Consider the following 13,906-nt stretch of genomic DNA (forward strand, 5'->3'; position numbering starts at 1 on the left):
AGTTATTTGTTAGGTTCTTAGTTATTTATAGTAAAGTTTATGTTTGGGTAGAATGAGCTGGACACTTCTCCTGGGCAGTGATTTTAGAAATAAAACAGATGTGTGAGCTCTCTGAGTTTGAACTAATAGAAGGAGAAATAAAACAGCTGATCCTAGACTATGCTATCTACCAAGTGCTCCAGTAAAGAAGACAGAAAGTGGTAGGAAATAGCAGGCAGGAAGATAATCTTGTTAAGATCAATTTTTTTTTTCAGAGAAATAATAAGGCTAAAAATAGAAAAAAGCAATCTGTGGAAAAAGCAGATGATGGTTTCAAAGAAACAATTGGACTTAGAAACAAGTCTAACAAGTGTTAACTTTCTTCAAATGAGGAAGAGAACCCTAAATATACTTTTAGGCCAAACGCTGATCTTAAGTATTTTGCACAGAGGCCAGATGTTGATGCAGAAACATGTCTGAAGATAAATGACTTATTAATATTTTTATGCTGGAATAAATAGTGAACGGCTTCCCTATATGCATAAGCTGAATAAAAAGCACATCTGAAATTCCCCCTTTTACCCCCACACGTGTTTGTGTGCTGCATTGTCGTTGGAGAGCTTTCTTTCCTTGGCTCTTGCACTGTGTGGGGGCTAAAGGCTGTGCAGGATAAAATGCTGACTGTAGAATTTCTTTAATGCGGTTCTGTTGGAAATTTGTAGGAAGTTAATAGCTGTGTGTATTCTGATAAAAAGATGTTGGTAAATATCAGTATCACAGACCAATAATCATCCAATTTCAGGAATTGTTTATATAAGTATGTAATTTAAACTAATTGAAGTAATAGATGACCAATTCATTAATCTTTTTCAATTAAACTGGCTTTTTTTTTTTTTTTAACCATTCAGGACAGTTGGTGGTTAATGATAGATTTATGACATTTTAGGCCAAGAAAAAAGGAACAGAAGCCAGAAGGAGAGGACTTAAGAACTCCATGGCTTTGATCTATATTTTGGTTCGACGTGGATGGTTTTAAATAATATGAACTGACTTGGTTGCAAACATGAGATATACAGTTGGGACAAAGAGATAATTTAAACAAATGTTAAGATTTCTAGTTCCAAGTCCAGGTTATTTGACTTGTATTTGGGAATAATTGGAAGTTTAGACATACTTGCAATGACAATATTCACTTCCATGTAAATTTTATTACAAATAAGAAAGTCAAGGAATTACGTATTTCCAAAAAAATAGTGTCAAATAATAATGTTTCTTTATACTGCCGAGTTAGATAGAGCTCTAGTTGGATAATGGATGTCACTTTAAAGAGAGCATTATAAAACCAGACCAGTGTTCTCTGCCTGTTGAATTCAAATTCTCCCCACCCCCAGGCCCCATACCTTGAGGAAGTATGCCCAGCTCTGAAATCAGAAGGGATGCCAATTATTTAGCAAGAAAAACAAGAAAAGATAAAATGGCTAGCTCAGACCTATTTGACTCAACCCGGTGTTAGTTTCTCAATTTTTACATGTTACCTGTGTGTTTTATCAATTGTTGCATTTACATTTTTCAAAATAATGGATGTGACATGATTGGTAAGCCCTTCATGTAATTTTTATTGCCAGTATTCAGACTTTGAGGCTCACCTATAGACCAATAATAGGACAAGAGATTGAGTTCTTCAAAAAGTAATTACAGCTTCTTTCTTTTTAATCTGCTTTATTATGCTTATATTTAAACTATTGCTGAATGGAGGCCTAGTTGTTAAACACCGACTTCGCTGTTTCATTAGGGCTTAATGTGCTGTGCATTAGGGCATTTGCGTCATCTTTATGGGGGAGCTCTTAGCCCTTAGATCAGGTTATAAAAGTCAGAGTCCTGTCAAAATGTGCTTCCCACGGGAAAGTGTTTAACCTATCAAAAGTTTATAAATGCTCATGATGTCCATGTTGCTGTTCCATTTTAGTATATTTTTTCTGTTATTTGGCATTATTCAGGACTCCAATAGCATGGGATTCCAGCTACTAAATTTATTTTGGCCTTTAATGAAATTCTAAGATTAGTAGAAAAATCTTATTGTTAACTTACCAGTTATTGTCTTGTGTTTGAGCTAGGAGCACTACATTTCTGTTCTATAAATATTTTTATCAGAGTTGCACAATATGTCACGTTAGAAGCAGGAAGAACAGATTTTAGAGATAGGAAGTCATCCTTTGTATTTGTATTTTCAACATATTTAACTCTATGAGATTTATAGATACTTAACATATGCCAGTACATTCATTTGAACAGGGGGTTAACAGTTTGGTCTGGAAAAAAAAAAAAAATAACAAACCAGATAACATTAATCTCGTTTTGGTTTATTTTGACTTTTCCTGAATTTTACTTCCAAATATTTATTTTTTGCCTTGGAGTTTCCTTTGATCTGGAGTAGGAGGGAAGTTGTAGATCTTAGCAGGTTCTGTTTCTTTGTTTTTCTGAGTTGAGAACAATCGCACTTTAGAACAACTGGTGAATGAGACTTTAATCACTTCAGACTGTCTGTAGAGAACAGAATGTTTGTCATATGAAGCCATACTTGTTCTCAGGTCTGTGTCTCTTTAACAGGTAATAAAGTGTGCAAAATAAAACATATGCTCACCCTAAGGCCATCAAGCAAAGTGCTGGCATTTCCCAGGTCATTTTCATCATGGAGATGACTGAGTTGACACTGTAAACCACCCGGTGGAGTAGAGTAGTTGGACCATCTTCACTGCCTTCATGTTGGTTAAATCTCCATTTGGTGTTGTTGTATGAGGGTCAGTATGATAACTGTCAGTGTCTCTCTGATTTTTGGCTTATTTGCTATCATTTAAAGAACACATATCACTTTCTTGAGTATCAGTATCTCTCTCTAGGCAGGGTGTTTAGAAGAAGAAATCATGGTCATTAGTGCATCTAATCAAATTTAGCATTACTTAACTCTTAATAAAAATGTTGTAAAAAGTTAAAAAAATCATCCTCAAATGGCCTCTGCTAACCATATCAAGTCGGCAGATTAGTCAGTGCATTTTGTTTCTTGGGTCATTGTAATTACAGCATACATGCAGCTGTTGGAAACATGGATTTATAAGTAGTGCCTAACCCCTGGAGAGTTTGGAGGGAGTATTTCCCTTTCATTTTCTGATTTCCTTCATGGAGTCTGTTTCTGAGAATCATTAGACCACAGACCTCTTGATTTCTTCATTGTATAGTTTTAAAGTTTGAAGTAAGTGTTGGGCATTTTTGGAATATCAGAAGAGACCTTACCTTGCTTTATTTAAATTGGAAGCCAAATGTGAAATTTCTTTTTCTGTATTACTTGTAATTTGATCCATACTTTTTTCATCTTGTATAATCAAAATTGTTTGTATCTTTTGGGGTTTTCTTCCTGTTTTGGATTCACTTCTGGCAATAGCTAACCTTTATTAAGGATTTCCTATGTGCCATGTGTAGATCTAAACTCTTTACATGTATTAATTATCTTCATAAAAACTCTTAAAATAGACATCACTATTATGTCTTTTTTTTTTTAAATGAGGAAGCAGGCATAGAGGAATTAAAGTAACCTGTTCAAGGTCACAGAGTTGCGTAAAGGATGGGGGGTAAGTGGGATGTTTACCTGTGAGTAAAATGAGGCAGAGGAGACCCCAGAATGCCTTTAGAGTATCTTGTTTGCATGTACTGTGTATCCTAACCTGCATGTACTGCGTATCCTAACCAGTCTTCACAACCACTATGATATATGACCTTCCCAAATACAAGCCTGAGTTTACTTCAACTACAAAGGCAATGGAAGATGGGCCAAGCGCATGTAAGGGAGGAGGTACAGTTCTGTGCACAAGGGCTCTTTGAGGCACACTCTTGTGAATCACATTGAATTTGAGAACCTCAGTGATTTCTCTGAGATTGTCTCTCATTCAGCCTGTGCTGTTAATGCTGCCTTGTTTGCACTCATTAATTGAAATCATTGAAAAGAAAATTAATTTTGCTGATTTGTCTTTTTATTATTACTGTGATTCATTTTCGCTGATACTTTTGCTACAGTAACTAGTCCTGATAGAATGGGGAAGGGCCGGATTTGATTTAATCAATTAAGGATGCAGTGCTTTATTGCATCCTCCAAATGAAGCCACCATTTATCCATGTATTTTTGATTTTGTGCATATTCCCCTCAATTGGAGGACTTTGTTGAAGGAATTTATGATTTAATGTATGGCCAGAGAGTTCTCTTCTCCTCTTCTGTTGATTAGGCACAATCCAAGGGTTGGTTTTCCTGTGAAGGTTAAATATTAAGTAGATGCATCCGGCTCCCATTTATGTTCTCCATGGCTTTGTAATTAAAATTTTATTCTTTGCCTGTAAGTCAGTACAGGAGTGGACATGAGGCAGAGAAGACACCAGAATGCCTTTCGAGTGTCCCATTTACATGTCCTGCATACCCTGAGGAAGCTCGGAGCTGTGTGGTCTTCCTGGATTCTGGAAATGAGGGATGGGCTGCAGAGGGACTTAGATGACCCACTGATGTCAGACTAAAGAACACCTGAATTCTTTCATGAGTCCGGTAACATATTTGGGGATCCTGTAATAAACAGTGGTTTGTTCAAAGACCTGTTTTTCCAGCCGATAAGTGGCTCCACCTTATGTTCCACTGGCACCTCTAAGTCAACATGCATGAAGCTAAAGTTGTTAGCTCTTTCCTTCATGTCCCCCCACTCTCCTTTGTTCTGTGCTGCCATCTCCAAGTCGGTGGGGCTGGAAGTGCCCTGTTACCCTGCATTTCTTTCTGATGTGCATATCTCCCCTCCCTCCCCACAATTGAGTGGTTTGCTCCAGCCTTCCCTGCTTTATGCTTTTACTGCCCCCACCCTTCATGTTTACTTAACAAATTCTTCGTGGTTTCTTTAGTTACTACTTTTCTCTTTCTGATCCCTTCTGTTCTCTCCTTTTCCTTTCTCTTCTGCTATTGCCTCCACCCCCGCTGCCTTCTTCCACCCCCCTTTTCTTTTCCTTTCTTTTCTCCAGCCTTCCTCCTCTTCCCCCCTCTCCTCCTCCCTCTTGTCCTCCTTCCCTTCCTTCCTTTATTTACCTTTTTAAAATTCTGCTTCTGGAGCCACCATCCTACATTTTGTAGGAAGGATAGGTCTACTTTCTACAAAATGTCTATCCTTTAAGTTACACTTGTATAATTAAATAGCACTCTCTCACTCCAGTATGACATCGCTTTTCCAAATTCTCTCTCACCTATCTCCCTTCACATGTTCCCAGAGCAGCTGTTTCACTGTCATTTGTGCTTTACTCACTCTGCGGCCTGCACCTGAAAAGCCTGTCCATATCATTCATTGCCTTTGAGGCTCTGCTCAGATGCCACCTCAGGGGTTCACAGCTTGGTTATTGCCTCCTTCTGAAAGCCTTGCCTGGCCTGTCAGTGTTGCTTAGGTTCTCTTCCCCCGTGTTGTCCTGCCACTTGGTACCTCTTTCAGCAGAAACACACTTTACCGTTGTCATCTGTTTACTTGTGAGCTTTCTGCATCAGACCACAGACGTGTCAGGGTATTGGACTCCCATCACTTCTATGTGCATCATCTGTGTTTGGCACATAGTAGGCATGCAGCAAAGCACTCTTCCCTAGAGAAAGGATGTTCCACAGTGATTCCATGCTCTTGTTTTCCCATTTAAGACACTCTTAGAACAAACATTCAATTCTTACCTATCTCCATTATGAGCCAGTGGCAGAGTGGGTCAGATGGAGGAGAGGAGTTCTGTAGATAATTCAGCTTTGTAATCCACTTGGGTTAATTGCATTTGCTGTTTTGTTTTGCATTTTCCCCCACAAAACATTTTTTTAAAAGATTTTATTTATTTATTCATAAGAGACACACAGAGAGGGAGAGGCAGAGACACAGGCAGAGGGAGAAGCAGGCTCCACGCAGGGAACCCGATGCAGGACTCGATCCCGGGGATCATGACCTGAGCCAAAGGCAGATGCTCAACCGCTGAGCCACCCAGGTGCCCCCCTGCAAAACACTTTTTTTTTTTTTCCAAATTCTTGAGACTTACTAAGATTTATTGGTCTTCTGTCAACCCAAATACCAAATAACTGTAGAGACTTAGTTCAGTATTCTACTGAGTAAAGTGAGAACGTCAGTTGGGGTTGACTATTGATGGTTGTAATCCAAAAGCTGATAATAAAAATTATGCATAATTTAAAATATGTACTGTTTTGCCCTTAAAATTGCCCCTTATGCCAATTTAGGCTTTGGTTCCCCCCCAAAAAAAAATTAGCTCTTATAATTCAAAAAATATTTGGAATTTGTTACCTATTTGGAAAAGGGTGTTAATGGGAGTTATTGCAGTGACACCAGGAATGCCAGGAGTAGGCTGTGATAGCATGGGACTAAGGAGATCACCATCTAATTAGACTTGTTATTGAAATGTTTAAACAGTTAATCTCCACCAAAGGTCCATCACCACGGCACGCTCTGTATTCTGCACTGTGTTTTGAAGTACTTTACAATGCAGAAACGTGCCCTATGTGGATTAGCACATTCATTCTGACTATAGTTATTTTCAGCCAAGATCGGCCCTGACAGATTTCTTCAAGCTATTTGTAACTTCAGTTATTTGAGCAGTGATTTTTAGCAACTTAGCTTTTTATTAAGTGAAGGTTTTACTTTTTTGACTATCAGCCCATAACCTCAAGTCCCCTTAAATTAGTACCCTCCTAATTGTCTCTGTTGCTATCAATTATAGTACTTGAAAATGAACCACATCTGAGGAAGAGTTTGTATTTAGTTCAAACAACCCTTTTTGTTCCCCTGACAATAAGTACATGTCCTGAAGTGTCATTTCAAGAGTTCTGAGGCTTCAAAAAATCTTTTCCTTTAACCTATTCTTTTAGATATTACTCTTACCAGTTTTTGTTCCGTATTATTAGAAGGAAATTAATGAATTAAGGTTAAAGACCTTGCAAAAAGCCAGCCTTTTGATATTTTTAACTTCTGCAGTGAAACATTTTTGTGAAGAGACGTACGTAAATAAATTAGAAAACAAAGGCCATGAAACATACCACATGGAAGGAATATACTTTTTTAAGCCTTTATTTATTTATTCATGAGAGACACACAGAGAGAGGCAGAGACACAGGCAGAAGGAGAAGCAGGCTTCCTATGGGAAGCCCAGTGCGGGACTCCATCCCAGGACCCCAGGATTATGACCTAAGCCAAAGGCAGACACTTAACCGCTGAGCCACCCAGGCATCCCAGGAAGGAATAGTTTTTAAAACTAAGTTTCAAATGGAATAAAAAGCCATCATAGTCTTCAAATGGTAAAAAAAAAAAAAAAAAATAACTTGAAATCTCTTTTTCATGCTGTTAATAGGTAAGTTGGGTGTTTCTGTATAACTATAATTCACAAACAAATGGCTCCATAGTCATATTTTTGAGTGAAAGATGTGTTTTGTTCAGTCCTTTTTTTTTTTTTTGAAAAAGCCGAAATACGTCTGGTTGAATTAATAAGAGAGGTATAAATTACAGTTGCGTTTTTACCCAGGTAGGTCAGGGACCTTGGTGGGAAATTTTCATCTGTGCTCACATCTCCCACAGTGACTTCATTCAACCCAAGTGTATTGAGCCCCTGCTTACTTCCACAGATAAATAAAATATCATTCTTCATTCTAAGAAGGAAGTTAAACAGAAGCATTAGCTTAGTAACAGCAGAATCGAACCTGTACATTTACAGCTAAGAACCCAGGAGTGACAAATTTATGGGTTTGTCAATGAATGACTTCACCATGTTCCCCCTATTTAGCCTTTTCATCCCATTAGCAGGAGAAATTAAATTAGATAGTTCATTTTATTAAATAATAATCCCATTCTTATGAATCATATGGTTATTAGAATATGCTGGCTAACATGGCATTCACTAGCTCCATGGGGCTATTTAAATTTCAGGTAATTCAAATTAAATTAATGAAAAAAATCAATAAAAATTACTTAAATCAGTTCCTCAGTTGCACTAGCCCTATATCAAGGAGCCCCATGTGGCTCATGGCTACCATGTTGAACGGGGTGGACCACGGAACATTTCCATCATATCAGAGAGTTCTGTTGGACAGCACTGATCTTGAGTTTACAAATCAGTTTCAGCTACATTCTTTCCCTGGATCCTCACAATAATCCTGTAAGATGGCACGGTTATTTATATCCATAAAGATGAGGAAATTGAGGTGCCAGGGGGTTAAACAATGTGTCTTTGCACAGACTTTAACTTCTGGAATTTCCCTTGGGAGCAAACAAATCCAAGTAAAGATTAATACAAATGAATAAAGGATATTATCTACAAATCTTGATCTTCAAATGTAAATAATTTAAAGGCAGGGATGTGGTGTAGCTTATGCACTGCTGTATTCCAGTATCTATTCCAGAGATTGGCATAAACTAAATACTCAATAGCTACTGATTAGATGAATGAATAGGTGTAATTTTGGATCCAAATAGAATTTACAGTTTAATAAGAATTTTTAAAATATGGATATCCATGTCAAGGGAACTGTTGGATTAGCAGGTTATAATTGTAATTCTGGTTCGCAAAAGAAAAAAGATTGAAACTTAGATTCTTTATTCTGTTTATAATCTCTTTTTTAGTATAGTTATAGCTAGGGAATGGTAAGGTTTTTTTCTATTCCTTGTTGGGTTCAACCATTTCAAAAGTTTGAAATAATTCTCTTTCTGAACATGTAAGTGCTATTTCCTGACCTTAAGATTCAAGAAACTGTTGCTGCAAACACTTATTTGGTATAATGGTTTGCTGTGTATTTTTATTTAACCTAGGAAAGAATTGTTTAAAGTTAACATTTATGGGTAATGAAAATACAATGAATATAGTCACTAGTCTTAGGTATGGTCTTCTAAAATAATAATGTTTTATTTTAGAATTGCATTTAAATGATATGCATGTTTATTTCAACATGACTGAAGTGTACATCTCTTACAAAGACAGTAAACATGGCCACAAGGGTAACCTTTAAATGTTTTGAAAGAGGAAAGGAATAAAACCCTAAGTAACAATGTTTCCCAAAGTTGGCTTTTAATAATTTTTTATATATTTTTATAATGGCTATACCAGCTTTAGGTAATAAAACTAGCTTTAAGCTGGTTATACTAGCTTTAAGTGATAGAAAAACTAATTAAGAATTCTGCTGTTTACCAAGGAGGCAAGTAGATAACCTACGGAAGTGTCAATATTATTGTTCTTGTCATTAAATGAGATCCTTGTGTTCTTGTTTGCTTTCTTGGGTGATTTTTGAAAGAGCATCTTTTTTTTTTCTTTAAGATTTTATTTATTTATTCATGAGAGACAGAGAGAGAGAGACAGAGAGACAGAGACACAGGCAGAGGGAGAAGCAGACTCCCTGTGGGGAGCCTGATGCTGGACTTGATCCCAGGTCCCCAGTCATGACCTGAGCCAAAGGCAGACAGTCAACCGCCCAGCCACCTAGGCATCCCTTTCAAAGAGCATCTTAAGTAATAATTTTAAATAATGGAGCTGGCTGGTTTTTCCTGGGTAAAAAATACAACTTGTAGGCACACAAATACCACCAACTTAAAAGATTTAATGCAGTTTTCATAGTAACTTAGTTAATCCTAAACCAATACTCTATCCTGGCAGTTTTTGTTTTGTTTTTATTTGTTTACTTTTCTTTCTTGGTCTCTTCACCTGATAGTAGTCAGTAGGATTTTTTGACTTTAAAGTTTTTGTCAAATACTGAAAGGGATGCTATGATGCTTAATTATTTTGATTCACTTCAAAATCATGTTTAGGGATTCCTTAGGCCTATAAGTGGTCCTCATTCAGCCCCTTTAGTGTAGACATGGACTGTGTGGCTTGGAGATTGCAAAATCAAGGAGGAAACAGTGACGATGTGTTGTGGTTTCTCAGGAATCCCTGTTCTACAAGCAGAAGTTAAAAACATTTTATATTAGGAATATCAACAGCTCTGAAGCAATGTAGTAGCTAAAGCAAGAACATTTTGCATACTGGTTTTTTGCTCACATTGGAGAGGGATGGCATACTTCTGAATTTGATCCTTTTGATTGAATTTGAAGTTCCAAAACAAAGTACCAGAGTTGATGGAATCCCATTTGAATGACCTGTTTTGGTTTTGAAAACACCTCTAGTGAATTGGGAAATGGATAGAGGAATCTTACAATATTGTTACATCTCAGGGCCAATTTTAGTTGTTCTAGTCACTGAAGTGCTAGGTTAGAAGGGCCAAATAGGCAATATCCTTATACAGTCTGGCTTTGACATCTCTCACACAGCTGAGGGTCAGGCTGCTGGCTGGGAGGGTGCCCCATTCTTCCCCTTCTGGTTAGATGATGCTCTGCTGTGGACAGACTGAAGTCTTTGTGTTTGCCGTGGTGGATGTAGACATCACCAAAAGTGAAATGTTGTCATCCTTTGATTAAAGGCTGTGGGAGACATTTGTAAATTATTATCTGAATCTACAATAAGTGTTGAGCTGTATCTCTATGTTCATGCACATTTCCTGGAACTGTAATACTGGAAACAAATGTAAAGGTTGCCTCAGCTGAGTCAGCTCTTGGCCAGACAGGTTAAGGCTTTTGATCAAGCTCACAACCTCTCTTGAAGTGGTAGCATGGACTGCATTCCTAGTCCTGATAACAGAGGAACAAGCGTGTTTCTCAGTGCACTAAAGGAATATTATTTGCATATTAAGTAAAGCCTCTTAAATGATTTTGAGATGCTTGAGACTTTTCTCATGGAGTGATTTGGATATGAGCAGTGATCACACATGTCATTTCTGAGCAGCTGTTGAAGAAGGCAGAACATGATTATGTCACGTGTTTAATCTATTACATCTGGTAGCTAGAAAAATTCAGAAATTCTCTGATAGTTGGAAGAGGAAATCTCTCCCTTTTTGGAGCATTTGTATCAAAAACTCTGTTTTAAACCAGGAATTTTGGCTACTCGGTGGTTCTTAGTTAAGCTCCCCATTGCAGTGCACACTAAGAAAGGAGAAAGAATTTTATATAAAGTGACTTTTGAATGCTTTCATTGGTCTAATACTGTAGAGTTCTAAAATTTTGGATAGAAAGTGGTGGGATTATTTTATTTGGGCCTTTGCACATGCCCATGACCCACTGAGACTGAGCCTTCATCAAATGAGGCCCTGGAAAATTTTCTTCTTTTGCTTTAGCCTAGGTTGGGAAACATTGTAAACTCTTTACATTAGATCTTCTTTACCAGGACTTCAAGTCCACTGCATTCATTTCATTTTTGGTCTAATAGTACCTGCCTGGGCTATAATTTTAAGGCATTTTGTAGTGCTTATTTTAGCACTTTTATTTTACCCAAAAGGGAGACTTCATCTTTGCCCAAAGCCTCATTGCTATAGGAACTGAGCAGAGGATTTCCTTGGAGAACGTCTGCATTGAGTAATCTCTAAGCAACTGCCTCTGGTTTTGACAGCAACCCCAAACTTCATGAGAAGAAATCCCCTGTGATTTGGATGCTTCTGCAAGCATGTGGTTTGAAGGAGACAGTAGTAAAACCTACTTACTTAAAAATTGTTTTCTTGGCTTTTTTTAAAAAAAAAATTTATGAAATCCATTGAATTAGTTCTAGTACTCTTATTACTTACCTTTTTCTGTTACTTTGGCCAAAAATGTTTAGCATAATGAGCCTCTCAAAGAGTAGCTGTTGAGAAATGAAGAGTGCATTTCTTTGGCTCTGATTATTCAAGTGATTTCATAATAAGCAGAAGTACTATTGTATTTTTTGATGTGGAATACTTGGCAATGTCCCCTCCTCCCTCCTACAGAAAGCACTAAATTAATGATACCTTTCAAGTAACATCCATCTCTTCTATACCAGGTCACTTCAGGTGGAACATTCATTGGCATTGGACGGAAAACACCAGATTGCCAGGGAAACACCAAGTACTTCCGCTGTAAATTCTGCAATTTCACTTACATGGGCAACTCCTCGACTGAACTAGAACAACATTTTCTTCAGACGCACCCGAACAAAATAAAAGCTTCTCTCCCCTCCTCTGAGGGTGCAAAACCTTCAGAGAAAAACTCTAACAAATCCATCCCTGCACTTCGATCCAGTGATTCTGGAGACTTGGGAAAGTGGCAGGACAAGATCACAGTCAAGACGGGAGATGACACTCCTGTTGGCTACTCGGTGCCCATCAAGCCCCTTGATTCCTCGAGACAAAATGGTACAGAGGCCACCAGTTACTACTGGTGTAAATTTTGTAGTTTCAGCTGTGAGTCATCTAGCTCACTTAAACTGCTAGAACATTATGGCAAACAGCACGGAGGAGCGCAGTCAGGCGGCCTTAATCCGGAATTGAATGATAAGCTTTCCAGGGGCTCTGTCATTAATCAGAATGATCTAGCCAAAAGTGCAGAAGGGGAGCCAATGACCAAGGCAGACAAGGGCTCTAGTGGGGCTAAAAAGAAGGACTTCTCCAGCAAGGGAGCAGAGGATAATATGGTAACGAGCTATAATTGTCAGTTCTGTGACTTTAGATACTCCAAAAGCCATGGCCCTGATGTAATTGTAGTGGGGCCGCTTCTCCGTCACTATCAGCAGCTTCATAACATTCACAAATGTACCATTAAACACTGTCCATTCTGTCCCAGAGGCCTTTGCAGCCCAGAAAAGCACCTTGGAGAAATTACTTATCCATTTGCTTGTAGAAAAAGTAATTGTTCCCACTGTGCACTCTTGCTTTTGCACTTGTCTCCGGGGGCAGCCGGAAGCTCGAGAGTCAAACACCAGTGCCACCAGTGCTCGTTCTCCACTCCTGATGTAGATGTGCTCATCTTCCACTATGAGAGCGCTCATGAGTCCCAAGCATCGGATGTCAAACAGGAGGCCAATCATCTGCAAGGATCGGATGGGCAGCCGGCTGTCAAGGAAAGCAAAGAACACTCGTGTACCAAATGTGATTTCATTACCCAGGTGGAAGAAGAGATTTCCCGACACTACAGGTGAGCCACAGTGCGGGGGGATCGCCAAGAAAGTGATAGAAAGAATCCAGAGGGCTGATCCAAGAATCACTGGAAATGATTGCAGTGACTTTTGGGGGAAGTTTCGAGACATGTAAACATAAAAGATCATTCATGAAACTGCAGATTATGTATTTATAGATGTGGTAACCACAGATTTTAATTTGGTCACTTGTTTCAGACCATTTACTCTTATGCTTCATACCTGTTTTAAACTGTTTGCTGAGTGTATTTTACAATTTGTGGTGATAACGGTAATGCTGATGAATTTACTCGTTTAGCATAATTCATTTGTTTGTCCTTGCTGAGTGACTCCATATCCCATAATTTTTGATGGAGCTGCTCCCAAATGAAAGGTGCCATTAGAATGTGTTCTCTTCTCTATTCCAACTGGGAACCATCAGTTCGAGAACACATTGCTCATTTTTCTTTTAAAATGAGACAGGTCATTCTTCCAGCTTTTAAAAAAATTGAGTGACATCCTTGTTTCTCAAAGAAACAGTATTCTGAAGGTGAGAATTATGTAAAATGTGTGACTTTGGATTTCTCTATGCCTACTCCTGATCAGGTAAAGCCACTTCAGTTATTTCAGATCCATCATCAGAGATACAGGATACATGGATACATTCTTTTTTTTTTTTCTCCCACTTTCACCCTATTCTTTTTAAAAGTGTTACTTTTCCCAGTGAATCTTCCATATTTTCTAAAGATGGGTTTAGGATACATCTTTTCATTTCATTTATGTGTCCATTCCTTAATGAATTAACTCCAGAAATACACACTGTGCCAGGTATTGATGGGAAAGGAGAAAACAAGACAAATGTAGTCCATGCCCACACAGAACTTAGAGTTCAGTAGGGAAG

The 13,906-nt window shown here is 38.2% G+C and overlaps 1 protein-coding gene across 7 annotated transcripts in view; it reads left to right on the plus strand.

Annotated features, from left to right (window-relative positions):
* TRPS1 (transcriptional repressor GATA binding 1) overlaps nt 1-13,906 on the plus strand; it is a 252,976-nt gene that overhangs the window by 51,750 nt on the left and 187,320 nt on the right. For all 7 annotated transcript variants that reach the window (XM_072734031.1, XM_072734027.1, XM_072734028.1 and 4 more), the window contains one exon: nt 11,896-13,025. In XM_072734031.1, coding sequence (XP_072590132.1) covers nt 11,896-13,025 — 1,130 coding nt within the window. The remainder of the gene's footprint in view (nt 1-11,895; nt 13,026-13,906) is intronic.

The sequence above is a fragment of the Vulpes vulpes genome, chromosome 13 (genome assembly GCF_048418805.1).
Source record: "Vulpes vulpes isolate BD-2025 chromosome 13, VulVul3, whole genome shotgun sequence".
NCBI classification, from domain to species: Eukaryota; Metazoa; Chordata; class Mammalia; order Carnivora; family Canidae; genus Vulpes; species Vulpes vulpes.